Raw genomic sequence first — 26463 nt, forward strand, 5'->3', positions numbered from 1 at the left:
CGCTCATTGGAACCCTCCCCCCCTTCGGCACCACAATTGGCACCTTTCAGGGGGGAGGGGGGTGCAGATACCTGTACAGTACAGGTATCTGCACCCACTTCCGGCATAGACATCTGCAGAAGGTACGCCCCTTTCCGAAAGTCCCCCGCTGTCTGCTGGGAAACACACGGATCCCAGAGACAGCGGGGACCATCCTTATTGCGCAACGTGACTCGCGCATGCGCAGTAGGGAACCCGGGAAATGAAGCCGCAAGGCTCCACTTCCTGATTCCCATACCCAAGATGGCGGCGGCAGCACCCGAGAGACGATCGAGAGATCGGCTTCGGGTGCAGACATCACGGGCGCGCTGGGCGGGTAAGTGTCATTATTTTAAAAGTCAGCAGCTGCAGTATTTGTAGCTGCTGGCTTTAAAAAAAAACAAAAAAACGGCAGACTCCCGCTTTAACTCGCCTGCCTGCAGTCCAGACCTTTTCACCGATTGAAAACATTTGCCGCATCCTGAAATGAACCAGACCCAGGACTGTTGAGTAGTTGAGATACGTTTGTGAATATCATTTTATGGGTTTATGAGATTTGCAGGTCACTACATTCTGTTTTTATGTAGATTTCACAGTGTCAACTTTTTTGGGAGCTGGAGTTGTAACTCCTCTACTAGAATCCAGTCAAAACAAATATATTTAAAAAGGGCCCATTAAATGTCAAAGTGCCACATAAGGCTCTTAGGGCTCGAAAGGTAGAGTACAACAGTCAGATGTTAAACAGGCAGTTTTCAGTACATGTGTTAACCAGTTCCCGACCAGCGCACGCCGATGTACGTTGGCAGAATGGCATGGGCAGGCATATTGGCGCATAGGTACATCCGATCTTTAATGCCGCCCTGCCATCACGAGCGAGCCGCCGGGACCCCCGTGAGTCCGGTTGCGGGTCCCGCAGACTCGATCGCTGCGGGCATACCCGCGATCGTCTCACGGGGTGGCTGAACGAGGAAATGCCATTGTAAATAGCATTTCCCTGTTCTGCCTAGCAACTAGTGACCCTGATCTCTGCTCCATGTGAGTGTTCACTATATTAAAGCCCAGCCCCCAACAGTTAGTAACACACCCCTACACTGCCACCCACTGGTTAACCCCTTCACTGCCAGTGTCATTTACACAGGAATCACTGCATTTATATAGCAGTGATTGCTGTATAAATGTCAATGGTCCCAAAAATGTGTCAAAAATGTCCGATGTGTCTGCCATAATGTCGCAGTAAAATCGCTGCCATTAATAGTAAAAAAAAAAAAAAGGATGAATAAAAATGCCATAAAACTATCCCCTATTTTGTAAACGCTATAACTTTTGCGCAAACCAATCGCTTATTGCGATTTTTTTTTTTTACCAAAAATATGTAGAAGAATATGTATCGGCCTAAACGGAGGGCAAAAATTTTTTTATATATTTTTGGGGGATATTTATTATAACAAAAAGTAAAAAATAATGCTTTTTTTTCAAAATTGTCGCTCTATTTTTGTTTATAGCGCAAAAAATAAAAACCGCAGGGGTGATCAAATACCACCAAAAGAAAGCTCTATTTGTGGGAAAAAAAGGGACGTCAATTTTGTTTGGGAGCCACGTCGCACAACCACGCAATTGTCAGTTAAAGCGATGCAGTGCCGAATCGCAAAAAGTGGTCCGGTCTTTGACCAGCAAAATGGTCCGGGGCTGAAGTGGTTAAAGAACATGTAATGTAATAAAATGATTACTATTAATGTGTTTTGGCTTACTACCAAATACCTAGTGAGATTTTTATAAACATTTATAATGTTCATGTGCTGGAGTACATGTAGGGGATAATAAAGTCCAAAGCAGTACTCTATTGCTATGGACTATATTTGTTAAAGGAAACCTCAGGTAAATGCACAGTTGAGATACACGTTTACTATTTAACCTGCTGGAGGATTTGTATTCTATGCAGACCGTAGTTTCACATATTTTCCATACTGCACAGTCACATAAGCGATATGTCATTCACAAGCTTCCTGTGTCACCTGTTTATCTTGAGCTTCCTCAGACAGGACATCATTAACTCTGTCCGGTGAGCATGGAACAATAGTGCTAAACTAAGAAGTAGCAGTAAAATATCAGAAGAGGTGTATATCATGAAATTAGCTAGCCTAGCTAATTTTAGGCAGGTCTGGAAACATGCTGTAAATTTATAATGTTCTTTTAGAAATAATGGTTAGAACCCCAACCATGGCACTACCTGCGTGGAGTTGGCATGTTCTCCCTGTGCGGGTTTTCTCCAGGTACTGCAGTTTCCTCTCATGCTCAAAAGACATGATGGTAGGTTAACTGGCTCCTGTGTAAATTGGCCCTAGTATGTATGAATGTGAAATAGGAACCTTAGATTGTAAGCTCCTTGAGGGCAGGGGCTGATGTGAATGCACAATATATACGTGCAAGGCGCTGCGTAATTGATGTCACTAAATAAGTACCCGTATTAATTTATATTAATAAATAAATAAAAAAATTATATATATATATATATATATATATATATATATATATATATATATATATATATATATATATATATATATATATATATATACACACACACACACACACACACACATACACACATATATATATATATATATATATATATATATATACACATATACACATACATACACATATATATACATATGTCAATAGTTTATTTTGATCGATTAACACAACAAAAGAGAGATCCAAATCAAATCATTATTTCGTGTAGCCACCGTTTGCCTTCATCATACGTCATTTTTAGCCTTTTGCCCAGCAATACACTATAATTCACAGGTATGCCATATTTAAATCATCTTAATAGCAACTTCATGATTCAGCTTATATGAAATTGCAATCTCTACCATTACCCAGAATGAGCTGGTATGTCTGGGAACATATACAGTGTATGTTGGTATGTGTTCTTGCATACCCATTGACAGAAAGCAGAATATTTGTGTGCTGCCTATTCACATTCCGAAAATAATTTGACAAAGTGATGTCATTTCCTCAAAACTGCTCAAACACGTTGGGAAAATGAGCTGTTATCATAAAATGCAGGCAGGTGTACGTTACATTCTAGGGATGGGTCAATTGGATGTCTAAAGCATTTCTTTTCTTCACATTTGGAGATCCTTTTCTTCAACAAATTTCTAACTACGAATGTGGTTTTCTATACATCTGGGATCACATTGAAATAACGGATCTGGATGAAATTTTACGGGCTTTTAAACATAATAAGTTGATTCAAAAACAGCAAGAATGAATGTTCTGATAAACAATTTTTCTATGGATGATCAAAGATAAATCGTACTTATTGCTTGGGAAAACAATCCAGACAGGGTGGCTGTACAGAAGTTGATTGATCAATAGGTCTGAAGGTATTTACATTTTTAAAGAAACCAAGATTTTACTATACAAAATAAATAAATAAGAAATTGTACCCCCGTCATCAACAGGTCTGTTGGGTTTTGCATCAGTATTGGTTTCTATTATCTAGTACAGGGGTCTACTGTGGCCCTTTACTAGCCTTTATCCAGCCCTTGGGGCACAATTCCTCCCACTGATATGACCCACTATTTCTCCCACTGACACCAACAATGGGGCACTTTATCTTCCACCAATACCAATGATGGGATACTATTCCTCCTACTAATAGGGGGGTATACTCCTCCTCCTATTGATCACCAACCCTGAGGCCATATTTATTCTCACTGATGCTGGGCCAGTGACATTTTCTGCCAAAATCCGGCCCTCCTAAAATCTGAAGGACGATAAAGTGGCCCTTTTTTTGAAAAGTTTGGAGACCCCTGATCTAGTAAAAGCGTGAAAGCATAGCTAAAACAAATTATGTAAAAAACACTCCAAAAGTTGAGTTTAGAAGCTCCAGTATCTTAAATAAGCTTAACCAAGTAAAACATACACTATATCATTGCATCTATACTTGCAGAGCCTTGAAAACGTATTCATACCCTTTGAAACTTTCCACATGTCAGGTTACAACCAAACACAATTGTATTGGGATTTTATGTAATAGACCAATACAAATGGGCACATTATTGTAAAGTGGAAGGAAAATGATAAATGGTTTTCAATTTTTTTTTTTTTTTTACAAATGAATATCTGAGTGTGCCCTGTATTTGTATTCAGCCCCCTTTACTCTGATACTCCTAACTAAAATCTAGTGGAACCAATTGCCTTCAGAAGTCACCTAATTAGTAAATAGAGTCCACCTGTGTGTAATTTAATCTCAGTATAAATACAGCTGTTTTGTGAAGCACTCAGCGGTTTGTTAGAGAACCTTAGTGAACAAACAGCATCATGAAGGCCAAGGAACACACCAGACAGGTCAAGGATAAAGTTGGAGAAGTTTAAAGCAGGGTTGGGTTATAAAAAAAAATATATCCCAAGCTTTCAACAGAGCATTGTTCAAATCAATAATCTGAAAATGGAGTATGGCACAACTACAAACCAAGACATGGCCGTCCACCTAAACAGACAAGCCGGGCAAGAGGAGCATTAATCAGAGAAGAAGCCAAGAGACCCATGGAAACTCTGGAGAAGCTGCAGAGATCCACAGCTCAGATGAAAAAAATCTGTCTACAGGACAACTATTAGTTGCACTCCACAAATCTGGCCTTTTGTGGAAGATTGGCAAGAAGAAAGCCACTGAAGAAAACCATAAGATGTCCAGTTTGCGAGAAACTTTGTGGGGGACACAGCAAACAAGTGGAAGAAGGTGCTCTGGTCAGATGAGACCAAAATTAAATTGTTTGGCCTAAAAATAAAATGATGTGTGGCAGAAACTAACACTGCACATCACCCTGAACACACCATCTTCACAGTAAAACATGGTGATGCTTTTCTTCAGCAGGGGCAGGGAAGCTGGTCAGAGTGATGGGAAGATGGATGGAGTCAAATACAATGCAATCTTAGAAGAAAAAGAGTCGGCAAAAGACTTGAGATTGGGGCGAAGTTTCACCTTCCAGCAGGACAGCCCTAAACATACAGCCAGAGCTACAATGGAATAGTTTAGATCAAAGCATATTCATGTGTTAGAATGGCCCAAAGTCCAGACTTAAATTCAATTGAGAATCTGTGGCAAGACTTGAAATTTGCTGTTCACAGACGCTCACCATCCAATTTGACAGAGCTTGAGCTATTTTGCAAAGAAGAATGGGCAAAAATGTCACTCTCTAGATGTGCAAAGCTTTTAGAGCCATACCCAAAAAATCTGCAGCTGTAATTGCAGCAAAAGGTGGTTCTACCAAGTATTGACTCAGGGGGGCTGAATATAAATGCACACCACACTTTTCAGATATTTGTAAATAATGTTGAAAACCAATTATTTTCCTTCCACTTCACAATTATGTGCAGTTTTGTTTTGGTCTATCACATAAAATCCTGATAAAATACATTTACGTTTTTGGTTGTAACATAACATGTGGAAAGGGGTGTGAATACTTTTTCAAAGCACTGTATATATCATTTATTGTGCTTTTTTGATTTATATTTTAACCACTACAAAGTGATTTCACTCCTTCATTTTTAAATTATTTTACATTATGTAAAATAGGCTGCGCTAAGATTCTGTGGCAGATTCGGGGTACTTTTTGTTAGGAATGCTGTTAGTTTGTTATGATATTCAACCTGAAAGGTTTGTTTTAAAGTGTTTTCGGCATCAGGAAAAAATATATATATTTTGCTTAATACCATCAATGAGCTATTGAAGTGGTTTTATTAAAATACTACATTATATTTCAACAATATTAGCAAAATACATACGTTTTCTTCTAGGTTTTCATTTAGCTTTTTGTGTACAGTAGAGATCTCCTGCAGGACCATACCTGTGAACAGAACATATAACATAAGCTATTTCTGAAATGTAATCAACATAACTATATAATTGCTCCTATCAAACAAAGTACACAGAACAATCATATCATACACAATGTCTTTTGAAATTCCACATAGGTCATAATTCAGCAAGGTTTTCTGCTATCTGTAAATTATAGCAAACGGCCAGTCAATATCTGCAGTATGCCAAGTGTAAACTGTACAGAAAATGTATGATTCAAGAACTTCTAGAGATGACAGTGATAACTCGATGGAGCATGTGCAATCTACATTTATTCAGATCATCCTATATTTCTCATTAGACAAATACGAATAAGGTTGTCAGCCTCATAAAATATCACATATATTTGGAAAGTAATTAGTGGGATCTGTAGCATTACATTTAAAAAGAACATCCAGACAAAACACTTTTGTTGTTTTCAGTGGTGAAGGAGTAGAACTCCTGTGCTAGGCCCCAAGAGAAGGGGAATTGGACACGATATTCATGTTGTTGGTCCCCAAGAAATTCCCTTGATTTACAGGGAATTCCTCTCACTTCCTGTTTAGCTATGGGACAGGACGTGAAGGGAAATCTCCACAATGGGACACAGATGGAGAAAAAAATTGCCAGGAGTTATAACCCTCCCTTAATCTATCCAAAGTGAAAAAAAAAAAAAATGTCTTTAGTTCTACTTTAAGGGTTCTGATTCTTCAGGTTTATTTGGATTTTGTGGCCATTAGTCAAATCGTGCTTACAAACTTTCTCCTTTACATCAACTTACTATAACAGCTTGTTAGAGATAACAAATCGACTCTAGGCTGATCTATAATAAGAAATGGATGATCTGCATACCATTCGCAGACTGCATGCGATTTTTGTTTATTTTTATTTGCTTTTACTTCACATGATGAAAGGGAAAGGTGTGACCTTGCTGTGCCGAACGATCAGGAAGCGAAGCTGCTCATACTTGCTCAGCTGCTTCTTGGTTTGTTTACCTTATTATGTATTTTTCCATTACAATTCGATGCAAGATGAATATTTAAGAGGCTCCTGGCATGTGTACAGATCTGCACTGCCACAATGACATCAGATGTTTGCTAAGGCTAGTGCAGCTATTTACTAGGTGGAGTTTATTCTTTGTGAAAGCTTAAGTTATATACACTGACTGTATGTATAGAGTAGGTATATGCTTATCTGTTTCCTACTAGATTAAAGAAGTCCTACTAGTATAAATCATGTTGCCCTACCTCCTCTCCCCTTCCCTCTCTTGATTTGAATTTTTTTTTTTTTTAATCTAGGGATATTTTTTGGTAGCTAGGCAAGAATTATGTTTTTTTTTCCCATGCACATCTGCAGAGCTTCGAGTTCCAAGCGATCCCCTGCGGCACATCTGCGCATGCACAAGTTTTGCCACATGCATAGGTGTGCCAAAGGGCTCCGCCAGGATCTAAAGGTCAGGTCCTTTGGTACATCTATGCATGCGCTTAAATGGCAATGACAGATGAGGGGGGGGGATGGGGGTCGTATCTGGTACAGAGCAGGACTGAAGGTCCGTTTAAGATAACAATTACAGTATGGGCAAGATTTTAAGCACAAACATGACATTTTCCAGTAATGCAATAAAAGGTATACTACAGTCACCTCCTCCTGTTTACCATGGCTGCTACTGGTAGCACAGAAAACCACAATCTAATAAGGCCTCATTCACACAGTGCAGTTTAATGAGCAGTGCCATGTTTACCACCACGGGGAGGCACAGGTGTTGCATTGGCAGCCCCATAGCCTTCTTTTGGAATTCAGCGGCTGCCTGTATGTCACATGTCTGACCAGCCTCTCTGACAAAAGACAGCGATGGAACTTCCATCACAGGGATGCATGCAACACCTGTGCATCCTCATGCTGGTAAAACACAACCCTTCACGGTACATGAATTAAAACGCTCTATGTGATGCTACATAAATCTCATACATCTGTGGACTGTACATGCATGGATACTTTTACATACATCACTGAAGGTTATTAGCAGTTATATTGTATCTTGTTTGCATTAACAGTACTATAAGACAGACCCATATCATTTAATATTCACTAGCAGTTGTCAATCTGCTAGGAATAATCAGCTAGCTAGTTATACAGGCAAAATGTGCCTTTCACTGTGTGAAATTGAAATAGTATATAAACCGTTCAATGGGCATTCAAGTACCAGGTTTCTAGCTACTGTCCAGAATAACCGATCATAATTAAAGTATGCTGAAAAAGGACAGTCTAAGTGCCCCATTCATCTAACAAGAATTCATAGTGTCAGTCCAATCCTGGTCATTGTTCTCCTGCCAATAAACAATGAATGAGACCCAATAACCGGAAATACAATGCCTTAAGATGTAACCTGAGCATTTCTGCCCTCATGTCAACCCAGTTATCGTCTACATCCAACTACGCGGCTTCTCAAGAACACAGTCTATGTGATAACCTAAACTCTAGTTAAGGAAACTGAGAGCCTCACATTGTCTGGATGTCCACAGAAAAATCACCAAAAGTGAGTATCTGATGAAAGACCAATTGTGTGCAGAGAGAACAGGAGCTGGTACAATACAGAGTATGGAACACTTCAGTACCGGGGAAACCTCATGTTTATTAAATGTACATACATACCTTGGTAATAAACATGAAGCTTCTAAAGTAACCTACAGACTATAATCAGATTAAACAGTCAGAAAGGGAATTAAAATCTTTGATCAGATTAACATTTTGAGCAGGGAGTAAAATGTTCCACTGCCTGCCATTCACCTACTTGCATACATGGAACAAAAGGACTGTTAACCATTCCAGGTGTCAGGATACTAGCATTTCATACTCCCCAACGCCAACATGAAAATATTTTAAGTTCAAGATTTAGAAGTCAGTTTCACATTCTAGTCTGTTGCCCCATAAAAACGACCAGTTACATTTAAACCACCTAACTATTGTTAAAAGAACAATAAAACATTTTATGAATGGATGTGTGGAGGGGCAAGCTACCCTCTGTTATCAAACATACTAGTGCCAGAACTGTGGTGCTTACATTACCCCCTGGGATGAATGAAAATAGTTTGAACCAACGCAGCATAATTCATAAAAGGTGCACCCATTAATAAAGGTAATTTATTTTTATACAGCAAATGTCATAAAAAATGTTTCAGCTCCAAAGCCTTCTATTGGATGCAGTGGTCAGCAACTCCCACTGTCCATTGCACTTTTTATTTATGAAGTGTGATATTTCTATACTTCTCTAAACCAAGTTTTACCTAGGTATTTGTCCTCACTCCTAACCTTGTATTATATGGATAGCTATTCCTGCACTCAGCATTCTAGCTCTTACAATCTATTGAGAAGGCTGGCAGGCAGCTGGTGCCCAGTGTGGCGTGCTGGAGATATGATACAGTGCAGGCTTTGAGTCAATATTTGCTAATTGGTGCAACATTAACAGTATTTTTCTTTTGCAAAAGGTCATAGGAACAGTTAACAATGAGCACAATGCACAGATTATAGACTATGGCCTAAGGTTGGCGTTACTGCAAAGAAACTGGGATTAGCTTTATTCCTTGGTGGGCCATCCTCCATCTGTAGAATTTAGAAAGATCTGAGAGAGCTCCCGCATCTGCCATTATCATACAAGCTCATGCATATTTGGACCAATTTGCGGGTGAGAAAGTTAAGCTATAATGTTTTTGGGTTGAGGGAGTTTAGAAGATTACTTGTAGAATCACCATATCTTCACATGTCCATGCAGACATTGACCCCAGGGAGGATTGTATGCAGGACTCCAGTGCTAAAAAACAAAATTGAACTAAAGCCTAAATATTCCATAGACAGAGTTGAGGCATAGAGCCAACCTAAACCAGGATGTGTGTTACTGTGCTGGATTAAATTAGAGAAAAAGCCCAAGCCGCCATTAACACTTGAGTGATTTGAAGTGTATTTCTATGTTATTCTATTGCCTGTTCACATCGAGCAATGTGCTGTTGGTCAACACTCAGGAAAAGTAAAGGAGTTTCTTTGAAGGATGAGCATGCACGCTTGGCACCAATAGAGTTTCACATTTTACAACCATTTCCTCCTCCTTGTAACTAGGTAAAACAAAAACCCTCAGGCCTACAGTAGTGTCACTTGCAGTGGCTACCACATAAACGCATCAATCGTAGTGCTGCTTTAAGGGATGCTATGATAAACATTGAACGTTATCTTATTGTAGGAGTAGCTGGGTGATGCCTGGAAAGATGTCTGGGCTCCTGTAGTTCTGTAAACCAGCCTTTGTGGGGCGTTTTGTTTTTATAGCAGACTGATAAGAAGATGGTTCATACTGGAAAAATAAACCTCATCAAGTCAAATTTGAAGTTTGTCAAGAGACACCTAGCAAACATATGGAAAATGTTCCCTAATCCCCAAGTATAAAACGAACCTCTTTTTGGGCTGAGCACAAAATACTATTTCTGAAAACACCACAATCAGCAAAGCATGATTGTGGTAGAGTCATGATGTGGGGGTGTTTTTCATTGGCAGGAGTGGAAACTGGAATAAGGGTACAATGGATAGGGTCAAAGACAGGGAAATTTGAATGCAAGGTTTGTCTCAGTGTTTCAAGAGACCTAATACAGCCAAAGCTACACTAAAGGTGGTTTAAACCAAGAACCTGAATGTCACAAGAAAAACTGTGTCGAGTTCAGACTTTAAACCAGTTGAGAATCTTTGGATTGACTTAGAACTTGCTGTTCCAGCAACAGTTCCTAGTCAACCTCGCAGAGCTACAGCAATTTTGTCAAGAATGAAGGGACTACTTAATGTGCCAGAATGGTAGACATTCACTACAAAAGGCTTCGATCTGTAACTGCAGTTAAAGATTCTTCTTCAAAGAACTAATTGTTCATGAGTTCTCATGCTTCTAGCATGTCTTTTTATTTTTAATAAATTTATTTACATGAATTTTTTCTTTCTTTTTGCAAGTCTAATGGTAAAATAAGGTCCCGTTCATACAGAGCTGCTCTGGTTCATTCAGTAGGGGATCCATGAACAGATCCTTTGCTGAATCAGAGCTGAACAGGACGGGTGTCAGCTTTTTACATCCTTGTCCCATTCACACAGCGGACAGTGGAAGACCTGTGATAGCGATATGGGTGGCTGAATATAAACACACGTCAGGTTACTTTCAATGCGTCAGTTTAGGATGCAGTCCTAGAGTTTTTTTTTCTTTTCCCTGATCTGGGCAGAGGAAGGAGGGTGTAAACCAGTGGTTCACAACCTGGGGGTCGAATGATGATTTGCCAGGGGTCACTGAATCCTATGCTGTTTCTGAAGCCAGCACCTCCCAGCCCTTTTGCGGCTGCCCAGCAGGGCTGGCCCTGGAGCCTGTGGCCACCTAGCTGGGCTGATCCTGGAGCCCGCAGCCACCCATTCAGTTCACGGCATGGCTGGGGGCAGAGCCTAGAGGTCAGCTCACTGGTGAGGAATGTGAAGTGGGAGGGGCTTGAGGAGACCCTATCTCCTGATTTCTGCATAGGTGTCACTGCTCCGAGACACCACAAAGTCTGACACACAGTGAGTAACACTACCTGCGATAATAGTTGCCATTAAAAGTCCCCAATACAGCTCTCAGATCAGCAGATGACCTTGATCAAGAGCACCTAAGTTGGCAGATCAGAACACCCCCCAGCACTGCCGATCATCCCACCCCCCACCACCACTGCCACTCATCCAACCCCCCACCACCACTGCCACTCATACCATTCCCCCCATCACCACTGCCACTCATACCATTCCTCCCACCCCCATCAAGGAGTAAGAGAAGGAATAAAAAAAACAGAGAATACATGGAACGGAGAGGAAAAGAGGTACACAGTAAAAAGGAGAAAAAGAATAAGAAAAAGAACAAAAAAAGGTGGCTAGAGAGGGATGGGGGGGGGGGGGGGGGACAGGAAATTAGGATAGAGAGAGATAAAAGGGAAAGAAAGGACAACAAAAATAAAGTGGTACCATAAGGGGTTTTAATACTGTATGAATGGAAGGGACTCAGGGAGCGCTAAATGTCCGTGGGTTAGGGACGCAAATTACTAGTCTTGCCTTGGGTGCTAAAAACCCACGCTATGAAAATAATTTTACTGTTAGGGGTCCCCACAACTTGAGAAATTTTATCAAGGGGTCACGGCACTAGTAAGGTTGAGAACCACTGGTGTAAACAGACACAAGTTTGTTTACATCAGCCTGCCCATAGAGCTTCTAATCATGTCCACCTGAAAAACTGACAGGCAGACCTGATCGAAAAAGCCAGTGTGTACAAGGGCCCCTAATTCCAGGCTCTAACACAATAGAAATTCAAGGAGTTGGATGCATATATAAAATAATGTAATAGGCACATACCACACAAAAAAAGGATCTGTTGTCCCTAGCCCACATAGAAAGCTATATACGTTTGATCTATTGCTAAATATATACACAAGAACACACGCACACGACAACTAGTATACACAATTTTTTTTTTTAGTCATTGACCCATTGTTCATTATTTTATAAAAGACGAGAGCTAAACAAATTGCCATTTCAGCTGCCTCATTATAAAAGGCTGAAAATGTAAAGGACAGCCTGGACCATTATACCTCACAATGACTTGTAATTACCGAGCAGTATCTTGTTATTTGGTAACTATGGACACAGAGCACACAAATACACACCCTATGTGAAAGTCAGGGAACTTTACTTTACTTAGGTAACCGCTTTACCTGATGTCTTCTCTGTCTGAACTTTTGAATGTGTGCTATGTTAAAAGATACACCACCCTTAAAAATGTACGTCCTACATGAGGTTAAAGGCAGAGAATGGAAAATGACCACATATAAAGCCTGATCTATAAATTAGCAGTACAACCGCACAGCAACTTGGAAAAAAAAATAAACGCTGATTTGTTCTACAACCGTACTTAGTACTTTGCTTGCTTCTGAAACAAGCAAAGTACTATTGGATGACTATTTGTGTACCACTGATCCTTTAATCAGCACACTACAGATGTGATCTGCCCAGTGCTCCTTGTCAAGCCGTATTGTTTTAGCAGTGAACATTGAGGCTCTGTCTGGCAGGGTTGCTTGCATTACATAAATGGCTGTAATGAATTACAAATCGTTTGGCATTTCTTTTGGTTGCTACATGTATATGCCACACAAGTCAGTCGCACCTTCACTGTTTGCTGTCCTTCACAGTACTGTATTTTCGATGAAGCAGAACTAGAAGATAGAAGATTATATAGAAAAGTTGCCACATTTGACCCCTGCACTCTGCATTACTTGATTCTGACCTGTGCTCTCCATGCATTGCTTACTACTGACTATTGCAATCTGCGTATTATTTACTCCTGACCTTGGCTTAGTTACTGCTGACCCCTGCACTCTACATATTATTCACTCTCTACCCGTATCAGAAATCTCTGGTTTTATTCAACCATACCTTCCTTAAAGAGATTGTAAAGGCAAGCATTCTATGTGCAGCATCTGCCCCAGCACCCCCTAATAATTACCTGAGGTCCCTCTGTCCAGTGATGTCCACGAATATCTCAGTTGTCCAAGATTCTCCTTCCTGATTGGCTGAGATACAGCAGTGGTGCCAATTAACACCCTCTGCTGTCAGTCAGCTAGCCAATCAGTGGAGAGAGGGGGCGGGGCCAGGTCAGGGCTCCGTATGTAAATGGAGCTGTGACTTTGCTCTGGTGCCCCCGTAGCATAGCCCCATAGCAAGCTGCTTGTTATAGGGGCACTGAACAGGAGTGAGGGGCCAGGAGCAGCAGAGGCCCCCAGAGAAGAGGAGGATCCAGGCTGCTCTATGTAAATCCACTGCGAAAGAGCAGGTAAGTATAACATGTTTGTTTTTTTATAGAAAAAAATAATAATGCACCTTTACAACCACTTTAAAGTATAACTAAAAGCAAAACTACGTTTTGTAGAGAGATTAGAACACTTTATGGGCACTTTAACCCCCCCCCCCCCCCCCGGTCCAGACCAATTTTCATCTTTCAGCACTGATGCACTTTGAATGACAATTGCGCGGTCATACAACACTATACCCAAATGAAATTTTTTCTTTTTTCCCCACAAATAGAGCTTTCTTTTGATGGTATTTGATCACCTCCAAGGTTTTTATTTTTTGTTAAAAAAAATGTAAGAAGACAGAATTGTTTGAAATTTTTTTTTTTTTTTTTTATTTTGTTATAAAAATTTGCAAACAGGTAATTTTTCTTCTTCATTGATGTACGCTGATGAGGCAGCACTGATGAGCACCGATAGGTGGAAGTGATGGGCACTGATTAGCACTGGTTGGTTACACTGATAGGCCACACTGCTAGGTGGCATTTGTGGGCATTGATAGGGGGCACTGGCAGGTGGCACAGATGAGGCAGAATTGCCTCTTCAGGACCGATGTCCCTTGTACACAAGCCGGTGATCGGCTTTTTTTTCTCCTCATGCTGACAGCATGAGGAGAGAAAAAAACTATTACTATTTTGTTTACATCATGTGATCAACTGTCATTGGCTGACAGCTGATCACGCTCCTTACTCTGATCTGTGATCATCCAAGTCTCAGTGACTCGGTGATCAAAGTGCACGCCCTGCAGGGGGCACGCGGGGCGTGTGCAAAGGGAGGCCATCATATGACGGCCTCCCAGAAATTCAGGTCCACACTGTGGCCGTCATTTGGCTATAGTGCGGACACCAAGAGGTTAAAAAAAGATCTGGAGTCTGATATTTACCAGATTCAACCTCTAATAGTATATACAGTATATCTCTCATGTGTTATTCTCAGAGTGGATTAGAGATTTTGTTGTCTAACCATATAGTTGGTTATTTATAGGTACCACTGCATAGAAATATTTAAGAATAAATTGCTTTTTTTATTTATTTTTATTTACATATTAACTAAATTATACACCACACTTTTTTTTTTAAGGTTTTTAACTGATTAAATCGAAACAATATTCGGCTAACTAATCGATTATGAAAATAATCGTTAGTCGCAGCACAAAAATTTGTTTTACTTGTCAAAGGATATGTAATTCTGTACAGCTATTTTTGTAATGAATGCGCACTGCAGGAACAAAAGCATGGCTTGACCATGAACACTAGTCAGATCAAATCCGAGGCATGCTGGTCAGTAGGGTGTCTCCGAATTTCATTTTCAAAATCTGATAACCTTATTGTGGACCCAAAAATTACTATAACACCTTTGCATAAAACCTAAAGATCTGTCTGTATCCTATCTGCATACATGTAAAGACGTCACCCATTCAGCCTAGTCACTGGAATGCTGCAGGCGCTGCTTGGCTGACTTTTTCCCACCCGACTCCTTGACTTCTTGTTGGACAGGGTCTCTCACTACTTGCATTTTGCACTGAAGTGTTCAGGTCACTGTTTCTACTTGATCACTACTGTATAGGGCAAGAGTTATTTTTAGGTAGGTCAAAGTTAGCATTGCGATCTGAAGGATGTAAAGCTGCTATAAAAAAAGTCTGAGCACACCTTCTGTTTTAGGAGAAGAATGGGTAAGCTCTTACACAAAAACTACTACAAACTAGCATAATGCATGAAACCTACGAAGACAGGTGCTTGATTAACAAAGGCCTGAATAGGTTGAACAAATGGCTGATACGGTTGGTATTATGAATGCTTGATTATAGGCTTATAACAGTGTATTGTAACTGTATATTTTCAGCTGTGTTCTACTGGCTAAATTATTGCCTGTTGCTTTATCCATTTCAAAGCTACTATTCACCTGCACTCTAGTCACTAGATGTGGTTATGCAAGTCCCCAGCACTTAAAGTGGTTAATACATTCTCTGGGGGAGGTGATGATGAGGTGGGTGTTGCCAGGAACGGCGGAAGGGAACCCAAGAAGAGGAAAATTGGTGCTGCTTTGTGCAAAACCGCTGCACAGAGCAGGCAAGTATGGCGTGTTTACTATTTTAATAAAAAGCAATTTAAAGCTTTACAATCATTTAAAAAAAAAAAAAAAAAGCATTTTCCACTCTATACCTGTATACTCCAGCTACTTAAATGGGCATCTCCCCTTTCGTGGGGAAAAAAATAGTAAATAAAAAGAGATAGCATATACAATTGCGACACAAACGGTCATATTGTAATTGAATTTTTTTTTTTAAATGACCTTTCCTCTTCAATCTACAACTCTAACTTTCTGTAAAATGCAAAATGACAACCTATTGCGTTCTGTACACAGATGGTGCACGTAATGAACCCTAGAAATTAAATTTCCGGCTTGTGTGATTGGCTTACCAATTTTCCCAGAAGTCTACATTAAGTTACGTTAGATTTTGGGAACTACCTGCAACAAAAATATTTTTTGTGAGATATTGCCAAAGGGAAATCATGTCTAAAGGGATGCAGGCCTGGTAATTTTCCCCCTTAGAACACTGTAAGTACAGCAGCTAATAATTAGGAAGTCACTCCCATTACATTAATGTTGCACATGGATACAGGCAAACAGCTATTTCTTCAGAATAAAAGGTCAGAACGCGTTGCAACGTTGATTAAAAAAAATTCTTGCAATGTACATAGATCACCCAAAGGGGAATTTTTTTTTCTCAACAAAAAACTGGAGTTACTCTTCAGGCTGGGTTCAGACATAATGCGTGGCGGCTCACAGCAGGGGGTACGGTGCGTCCCCGTTCTTCAATTCAGGTGCGAATCAGGTCCGAATTTTCTGCCTGAATTCGCACCTTATTCAGGGCCAAAGATGCACAGCATCCTTTCCAAATTCGGGCTGTGGCGGCCCCAGAGCTGTGTGAACTGGCTCCATTGAGAGCCAGTCATACTCTCCTGTCATGCAAATTGGATGCAGGGAAATCCACATCCACAGTGTACTCCAGTTTCATCCCACACTCCAAAGACATGCTGGTAGGTTAATTGGCTTCTGTAAAAAATTGGCCCTAGTATATGAACGCGAGTTGGGGACCATGGATTGTGGGCTCCTTGAGGGTAGGGACCGATGTGAGTGTGCGATGTATGTGTGGAATGTGGTGTAAACATTAACGGCGCTATATGGGTACCTTAAATAAATAATAATAATAGATAAGCATCTTAATGAGACACAATGTACAGGAATAGGGACAATTGTAGATGACACACCCACACTGACTCAGGTTAAACTGGATGGACTGGTGTCTTTATTCAACCTTACTATGTAACTATGTCCTGTAATACAGGCTGCTCTGCTTGTGCAAGGTGATTTATTCTTGTACCCTCCCCCTGTAGTTTTCTGCACATGTGGTGGGAGGACCTGCTGCTACTTTTACAAGGCGATATCTGAATATGTGAATTTCACATTAAAATTAAAGTAGCTGTACTGTGAAAAACATGTAGGTTGCCATTACGTACTTTTCTGAAAATGCCAGTATCTTGACTGTCTTTGGCTTAAATACTTTCTTAGTCACTGGTCAGGTATAAACATGCAACCACAGATGTCAGAGAAAGTGGTTCTAAAGGCTGAAGGCATGAAGGTGAAAAATCTTCAGTGTGAAAGCTCCCCCCCCCTCCCCTATATATTCACCTGAGCCCAATCAAGCGATGTGAATGAGAGCAGAAGCTCTCCTGGGTCTCTCCCTCCTCAATGGCTCCAACTGCTGTCAATCACAACCACTGAAGAGGGAGCTGGGGGGAGGGGTCAAGAGCACCTCAGGAGCAAGCACATACGAGTGCTTCCAAAGCAAGCAGCTATGGGGGCACTCAACGGGGGGAGGATCCAGGAGCTATGGCAGGGGACCCAAGAAGAGGAGAGTCTGGGCTGCTCTGTGCAAATCCATTAACACAGCACAAGCAAGCATCATATATATATATTTTTTTCATTTGAACCTTCACAAACGCTTTAAAGTGGTTCAAAAATTTTCTTGAGATAAAAAAAAAAAAAAAAGGGGCCTCGAAAAATCTAAATGTTATCTTAATACATTCTTTGCATGCAGTTAAAAAAAAAACACCCCACTATCCGTCCTACTCACCTGTCTAAACACTTAGCAGGCTCCATGTCACCGCTCCAGCATTATCTCTGGCTCTAGTACCGATCCCCTGACTTCCTGTTATTGCAGGAGCAGTGTGGTGTGTCCCCACAAAGCCCAACTCTGGGGCACACATGCACATATGCTTCCCTAACAACTGGGTCACTTCAAGAGGCATTTGAAGTAGGGAAAATCTGACAGGAGAGGACTGCAAGAAGAGAAAAGTGACTTCTCTATGCAATAAAGGTTGCACAGAGTGGCCTGCTTATACTTGTAGTGTCGCCCTAAGCAAAAAAAAGAGGATGTACAGTATATTGTCCCACCGATGCTCAGGAATGAAGTGTCAGCATAAAATATCACCATCCAGTAGTGTCTAGTATGGTTAGAAAAATCATTGCTCTCCCAGTCTGTGTTGTTAAAGGGATTGTAAAGTAAAAATTTTTTATTTTTTTTTTAATAACATGTTATACTTAGCTCCACTGTGCAGCTCGTTTTGCACAGAGTGGCCCCGAACCTGCTCTTCTGGGGTCCTTCTGCGGCTGTCCTGGCTTCCTCCTGCAGGTACTTCTCACATTCATGCGAGCTCCCTCGCATGTTGAGACACACCCGCAGGCTCTCTCCCGTGATACAGCCGGCGGCTATAGCCGCTCGCTGTATCACACGGCCCTGCCCCCCGGCGCTCCACGTCAGTGGATGTGATTGACACCAATGGCTGCACTGCTTTCCATCCATCCACTCCAGCCAATCAACAGCCAGGGTGAACGGTGAAGAGGACGGCGGGGGCGAGCGCGGGATTTTCGAGGGGTGAGGTAAGTAAAACGGGGGGCTGGGGGCGCAGGCAGTGTCAGATGTTTTTTCACCTTAATGCATAGAATGCATGCCTGATATACATTCTTGTCCCAAGTCAATCTATGGTACTGCAATAAAAATCCCAAATATGTGCTCTCTGAAAACAAAATACTTCGCCTACAGAGCCACAGTTCAAGGAATGTTTCACCGTTACTCTGCTTTGCTCTATAGTCTCACATTTAATAATAAATGTCACTAACACCGATTTGTATGCAATTCCACATAATCTGAAAATAATTAAAAAAAATATCTGAGAAAAGCATTAACGATAAACGTACCAAGAGAACAATCAAAACTCTGCTTAACAGTTACCTTCAAGGTTGCCCTTCATCCTTATTGAGCACGGTTTCAGTGTGCAAGAAAATTTAATTGGGTTTTCACGCTTAGGTAGCCTTAAGGACAGGTTAACTTTAAGTTATCACTGTTCCACTTAGAAGAAGTCTTCCTTTTTATCTAAGCTTTTACCAAAAATTAAAGAGAAAAAAAAAAAGAGGATATCAAGTCTTATACAAGACTACTACAAAGAATTTGATTTCTTTAGCAGGAAACCTCAAAATCTAGCATTTGTTTAATTATCATTTTATTCTGCAACTTACTAATTGTAAATGCAGTCATGTATTTTAAATAAATATGCAGAAAGGGCACCACATGGGTGGAAGAGTCCAAAGCGATATTGGGGCAGCAACTATAAAAGGCTTGTATTGATTGCTAATCAACCAATAAAATATATTTCTGGGCTCTATGACCATGGTGTGGTGCCCTTTGTTCTGCACATTTGAATGCTCCTTTTTGGTGGGAACAGTCCCACCAAAGCAATTTAGCAGAACAAGGAAATGGTTCTGAACATGACTGCACACCATAGAAAATCTAGTGCCTCATAATTTAGTTTTTTTATTTTCACACCCCCCAAAAAAAAAAGATTTTGTTTTTGTTTTTCAATTGACTTGTACAGTTTATAGCTCACATTAGTCCATTCACACAGGAGCAACTTTGGATCCGACTTGAAGTCGTCCCAAGTTGCCTCAAGTCGCGCAACATGGTAAAATCAATGTAAGTGAATGAGAGCCGTCTTAATGTACACTACTGAAGTTGCTCCGACTTCAGAAAAGGTTCCTGTACTACTTCAATCCGACTTCTAGGCAACTTGTACCCATTGATTTCAATGGAAGTTGCCTCCAAGTCTGATCCCCTGTCTTAACTGAAGCAACTTTCCAGGAAGTAAAAATAGTTTTCTAGGCAAACCCCTCCCTCCCACAGAGCTGATTATTATGTGATTGGCCACTGGTAAAGTCTCCTCTCCTGGAAGCAACTTCAAGTTGCCTTGTAAGTTGCCTCAAGTCGTGCTGTGATTCATACTCAAGTCGTGTCCAAGTTGCCTCCCAAAGTCTCGCTCAAAGTCGTGTTGCCCCTGTGTGAACGGACCCTAAAAGTGGAAAACATTCAGAAATGATTTATCATTGCCTAATTTTTTTTACATCGCAGAAACCTGACATTTTAACAGGGGCGTGTAGACTTCTTATATATCCACTGTATATATATTTAGGTATTTTTATATATAGTATCTACAATGTTGGTACACGAAAACACCATTTTATTCTACTGCAGAATCACTAAGGTTTCCTCATCTTTTACACTAAATGTGTATTTTAATCTTTTTGAAATGAATAGTAATTCTGTATAGTTGGCACCATAATGAGGTGCATGAGGTTACATTCACTGCTAATGAACTGTACCTCTGTAAACCCCAAAAAAGCAGAACTCGGCCACAACATGATAAAAAAATGAATTATTATTAAACTTTAATGAAGATTTGAAACTTTAGCATGTGTTTTTTTTTCACGGAAAATTGGGGCTTCATTTGGTGGTAAACTGAAATGGATAGCTTTTTTCTCTACATTTTATTATTAGAAGCAAAAGAACAAGCCATAATAAAATTCTCCTTCTCCTTATGGTCGCAGCAATACCATATATATATTATGTATTGTTTGCATTTGTAGTAGGGCTCAGAAACATCCTACCTAAATTGCATGACTTTTGACCTAACCTTGATCCTAAAGGCCTCATGCACTCTGGTAATTTGCCCAGCTCCTCTGAAATACGTTTTTTTCCTGGTTTTGAAATTGCGTTTAGGCGCATGAAGTGTTTGGGCTTTAATTCCAATGGAATTAATTAACGCCGGGAGTGCAAAATAGCTCCATAGGAGGGATTCCCCCATCGACACAGTCAGTGGTGGTTGCAGGAAAGAAAACCACTCCATACATGGCTGGCTTTAGTGCAGACTTCTGGGAAAATCAGAAAGCCAATCACACAAGCAGAAAATTGTTTTCAGGGGGTGTTTTGTACATCATCTGTACACAGAATGCCTCCAGGTAGCCTTATGGCAATTTACAGAAAATTAAAGCACTGCAGATTGAAAAGGAAAGGTGATTTTTAAACACATTGAATTGCAATATGACTTGATTTGCAATTGTATGTTTTATTTGTTTTTATTATTCTCCTTTTTTATGCCCCACGAAAGTGGACATAAAGTCCGAAGATATTCCCAATGGTGTCAACATCATCTTCCCTACTTCTTCTGGTGTAGGGTCTTCAGCTATCCTGAATTCCCAGGCCAGGATGACGTAGATCCTGCATGTGTGAAGCTCACTGCACACATGCAGGTAAGTTTGTTTCATTACAGAACAGACATAGCATGTCACTTGTGCAATAAAGAGCCTGTCTGTTTACAGTTGGGTAATTTGTGACTTTAGTCCCACTTTGAAAATAAAAGCAGCAATTTAGAATTATGCAATGTGAATAAAAAACCTGTAACAAATATAAAAGTAGGTGTTTACCAATTGTGCTGCAAAACTGAAAATACATTTTAAGCTGCTTCATTTGTCAAGGTACACTACCGTCAACACTTAACGTTTATCCCTGGGATGCATGCAGGAGCATGTAAACTAGGTCAGTCCACAGCTTTTAAGTGTTATTAAACTCTCCTTGTAAAAATTTTAATTTATTTGCATTCCTCAAGTACTTTTGCTGTTGGTTTCCCTTTTGCATTCTCATGTCTCTAGAGTTGGTACATGCAACAGTTCTAAATGTGTGTCCCTTTGATTTTCACCTTGAGCTTAGCTACACTGCCATGCATGGGCTCCTTAGAGCCACCTTCAAATGCATGGTCTTGGTGGATACTGCACGTGTTTCAGAACACCGATATGCACAAGCAATATGAATCCCTACTTTGGAAGCCGCTCACAGGTGGGCAGGGTTTCACAGCTGCTCCAGTCTATACACCCTTCCTGCCAGCATCATGCATTAGTCCAGAACTAAGCGAAAACACCTTCAAACACTGAAAAACTATTACTGATAAACTTTATATAATGTGCAAAATTATTATTACTGCAGGATATCACTGACTGCGGCAAGACATGTACAGTGCACGCTCTCAGATCAGAAGTTCGGGGAAGTGCTGCAAGGCAACATGAAGCAATATAAATATGATCGGTGAGTGTTTGGAGCAAAATAATGGCAGAGGAAATGAAAATAGTTCTTTGTAATTGCTTTTTATACTACTTTAACTCTTCTTGTGGCCTGATCTTCTGATACTCAGGAACTCCTACCTCGCTTGAGTTGCCGTAAGCTCCACACCAGCCTATAGTTTGCTGCTGTTAAATGTCACATATATGCCCTATAACTTGCCCACACCCACCACTGCCTGCACCTTAATTTACTGAAATGATGGTGTTGGTACATATGCTAGAGAACTGCCTCGGTGTATAATGATGCAGACTGTTTTTGCCCAGTAGGATTTTAGTGGAATTGAGCAGATGATGGCATACATTTTGAAAGGTCTATATAGAATTGTTTAACATAAGGAAACAAGCTTCAAAGTACAAAAGTGGATTTGAAATGAGATATTATTAGCATCCAAGTTGACTTGGAGACTCTTGAGTAATTAGCTCAGCCCACAGTAACATCAGCTTGGCTTGATTTATTCTTTGGCATGTGGAATGACAAGGGAGAGGCTACATGTAAATAGAAATTTCTCTCTACATTTTATGAGACATGAACATACATTTAAAAAGAAGCAGGATGTATAGATATGTCACAGTGTCTCATTTATGGTAATAGTCAACTTTCAAATAATCTCTTATGATATGAAATCTCTACAGAAAAAAAGAAGACCGCATACTAGCTCATTATGAAATACCTTAGAACGAGACGTCGGTAACTCACCTGGTCCACGCCGAGGGAGATGACGTTGCCTCGGCATGTCTTCCGGGTATTGCGGCTCCAGCACTGAGTGGATGGAGCCGCGATGTCGCCACTCCCTCGCATGCGCGCAGGAGACTTCTTTCCAGCAAGGTCCGGCATCTGTCAGTCAGCGGCTCATTGCACAGGGAATATCTCCTAAACCGTACAGGTTTTTTTTAACCTGCCGGTAAGCCTTATTATAGGTACAATTTTAAAAATAGACTATACAACCGCTTTTAAAGAGAAGTCTGGGTTTCCTTTTTTTAGTTTCATCCTATTCACTGTGAGCTGCTAATACATACCCTCTCTGTTAAAACCAAGGTAAATACCTGTGGGAGGGGATACAGTCTGGATTCTTATGCCAACAATCTTGTTGGGATACACCACCTTTCCTTCTCCTTTGATTGAGGTTGGCTCTGGGCTGTCTGCGCTTTCCTCCTTCCCTCATACGGCACACACAGCTCAGATTGATTCTCTCACCGACAGCCTCTAACTGCACACTGTGTAGCTGTCTGCCATGCTGCAGTTCTCACCTGTGAAGTTTCCATATAAAAAGAACTGTGCAGCACAGCAGTTTGCAGACAGAAAACCAATCTAAGCTGTGTTGCCTGTGCTCAAACTGGGTTTAGTATGGGTATGTGAGAAGAAGTCCACCCTCAATCTGGAGGAGGGGTTTAACAAATGCAGCCACATCTCCCAGTTTAGGATGGACAGAAAGAGGGAGTGGATTGCTTAAGTTGTAACACCACCCCCTCTAAGCCAGGCAGGGGTATACACATGCCGTGGCAGGAATTTTGCCTCTACCGCTCACCGAACGCGACCCATCCAAGTAAATAGGCTGTGCTATAACTGCCCTGCAACTGCGAATGCACACAGTTGCAACAAGTTAATCCTAAGGCTAAAACAGGTGTTGAGGAGGCGATGCATGGCCTCTACTGCCTACAAAATGCTATCTGAAAAGTGAATGCAGATCATTCTTCAAAAAGGAACACAAGTGTAAACAAGACCTTACTGACCTCTGTAGCGGCAACTACTGTAAGCCAATTCACTCCCCAAGCCCACAGCAGAAGCACTGAAGCAGTCATCACCCCCATTTCTAACAGTGGCTCGGCAGCCATCTTATCTCAAAGGCCCCTTTTTACACTGGTGGATGACAGGTCAGTGTCCGCTCCACTGATGCAGAGTAGACACAAACAGTACCCAGACTGTTATCTGCCAGTTTTTAGTGGACAAGACTGAATCGGATGTCGGCAGGTGTCAACAGATACATATCTGTTGACATCCACCCACTCCATGGAGAGCAAAGGATGATCTGATTGTGTCCACCTGAAAAAGTGTCAGGCAGACCCGATTGATCTGTCTGTGTGAAAGGGGCCTTAAGTAAACAGAGAGCAGGTTTCTTGAAGAGAAGCAGGGGGAGCTGAGCAGCTTAGAAAACTGCATTAGAGCCTCTGTGAGCGTTAGGCGTCATGCATACTCATAGGACAGTCAGAGGAGAATGAAAACTCCTCCTACAAGCTTTAACCAATGCTCAGCTGGTTATTGATAAAAGTCACAAGACTGCTATATACTGCTGATGTTAAAAGGGATTTAGCAGTTTATAATTGCATTTCTGTGTAATGTGGGAGACCAGATATAGTGAATGCAGGGTCTCAAGTTTAAAATCAACTAAAAAAATAAGTGCCTACACTGTTTAAAATCCAGTAATACACTGACTCACTCTGCTTTGCACATGCTCAGTTGCTCTTTATTTTTTTTTAGCATAGTGCCAAAAATCAGAGCCACTAGAGGCCAATCTGTTGACAACCTAAAGTTTTATTGCTGCTCCTGGCTTCAGGAAAATGGCAAAAAGAAACAGGAACAATGTTAGAGGCAGAAACAACAACGTGGAATGTAGGGTTGCACAGATATCGATACTAGTATTGGTACTGATACCAAGCATTTGCCCAAGCACTGATATCCCTGTATAGGATTTCAATAAAGCAGTCGACAGCCGCTTCTCCTCCCCTCCCTCCCCGCAGCTTTCAGCTGCTTTATTAAAACCTATACAGGGGAGATCGGCGCTCGTAACTCCCATCGATCACCTCTGACTATTCCTTTATACTCCTCCAGTCCCCCCGTGTTATCCTCTGTGCTCTGCTCTGGTCCCCCTCCACCCCCTTTGTCCTCGATCTATCAGGATGGAAAGCGGAGGAAAAATCAAGTTAATCTGTAATTTACCGACTCCTTCCTTTTCCGAATGAACAGTCAGTGGTCACTGACTCTTTCCATTCATAACTGAGCATTGTAAACTGTGTTTACAATGCTTCAGTTTATGAATGGAGAGGAGCCTCTGTCTTCTGTCCATTCACTTCAAGTGCAGCTGAGGCTGCAAAGAAAGGGACTGGGGAATCTGTGCTCTCAGTCCCTTTCCTTGTCTCAAAAAGGGAGATGTCAGGCGTTAAGACCCCTGATATCTCAAAGCCACAGGGCTGATAAAAAAAAAAGAAAAAAAAAAAAAAGAATTGTAATATATATTTAAAAGGTTAAATTGTAAAAATAAAAAAATAAAATAAAACATTGACACGTCCACTCCCCCTCCCCCCCCCCCAAAAAAAGTTGTAAAAATAAAAAAAAATACAATTGTGAAAAAAATTAAAAACGACTGACACTATAAGTGCCACTGTCACATGACATTAAAAAAAAGTATCAGTGACTGGTATCGGCGAGTACTTGAAAAAAAAAAAAAAAAAGTATTGGTACTTGTAATCAGTCTTTAAAAAGTATTGGTGCGACTCTAGTGGAATGTATGTTCCTTGCTAATGAACATCATTTTATTTTTAAAGTTATGGGTAAAATTCCACTTCAATTTAGAGGCAGGAGAGGAGGAGACAAATGCGTCAATCCTAAGACTCTTTTTTTATGATTTTACCCTAATCTATTGAGCTCTGTAACTTTTTTTTTTTTTTGTCCAGCATAATATGGCAAGAAAAAAAAGAAACGGGCAGGAAAATAGAGAAAGACAGCGAGAACAAAAAAGAAAACCACTATACATTTTCTATAATACAACGGGTAAAAACACGTAAGAGAGAAGAGAAGAGATGCGATTTCAAAACTTTATGAGAACACATACCTGGTAAAGACATGGAAGCAAGGGATGTTTAAATGTGCTATATTTAAGCCCTTCCCATTGATCCTAAAACTTTACATAAAATCTTATAAAAGTCGTTTTTGTTCTATGGTCCAACCTTTTAAATTGGTGACAAAAGGCAACAAAAAGGAGCCATTTGTCCCCTATGTTTATTTAGATGATTCACGTTAAAACATCCTGTTTTTCTGGGTTAGCGTGATGCTTCATTACAGGCAAGTTTGAAAATACTTAACAGGATAAACTTGTTTTGCCTTCAGTTTCCATAATGTCCCGTCTTTCCATCCAATGACATGAAGGGTTAAGGTCAGGACAATGGCCTGTTATTATGGATGTTTACATTGCGTGAGTAATGAAAAAGGTATGT

General features: G+C 40.7%; 1 protein-coding gene across 1 annotated transcript in view; it reads right to left on the bottom strand.

The window, feature by feature from the left end:
• The window catches only part of BAIAP2L1 (BAR/IMD domain containing adaptor protein 2 like 1), a 166314-nt gene that overhangs the window by 42400 nt on the left and 97451 nt on the right, over nucleotides 1-26463 (bottom strand). The window contains exon 4 of the mRNA XM_077449044.1: nucleotides 5815-5876. Coding sequence (XP_077305170.1) covers nucleotides 5815-5876 — 62 coding nt within the window. The remainder of the gene's footprint in view (nucleotides 1-5814; nucleotides 5877-26463) is intronic.

The sequence above is a fragment of the Lithobates pipiens genome, unplaced genomic scaffold (genome assembly GCF_037356315.1).
Source record: "Lithobates pipiens isolate NorthernLeopardFrog02 unplaced genomic scaffold, aLitPip1_a1.2 Scaffold_22, whole genome shotgun sequence".
In the NCBI taxonomy this organism is placed as follows: domain Eukaryota; kingdom Metazoa; phylum Chordata; class Amphibia; order Anura; family Ranidae; genus Lithobates; species Lithobates pipiens.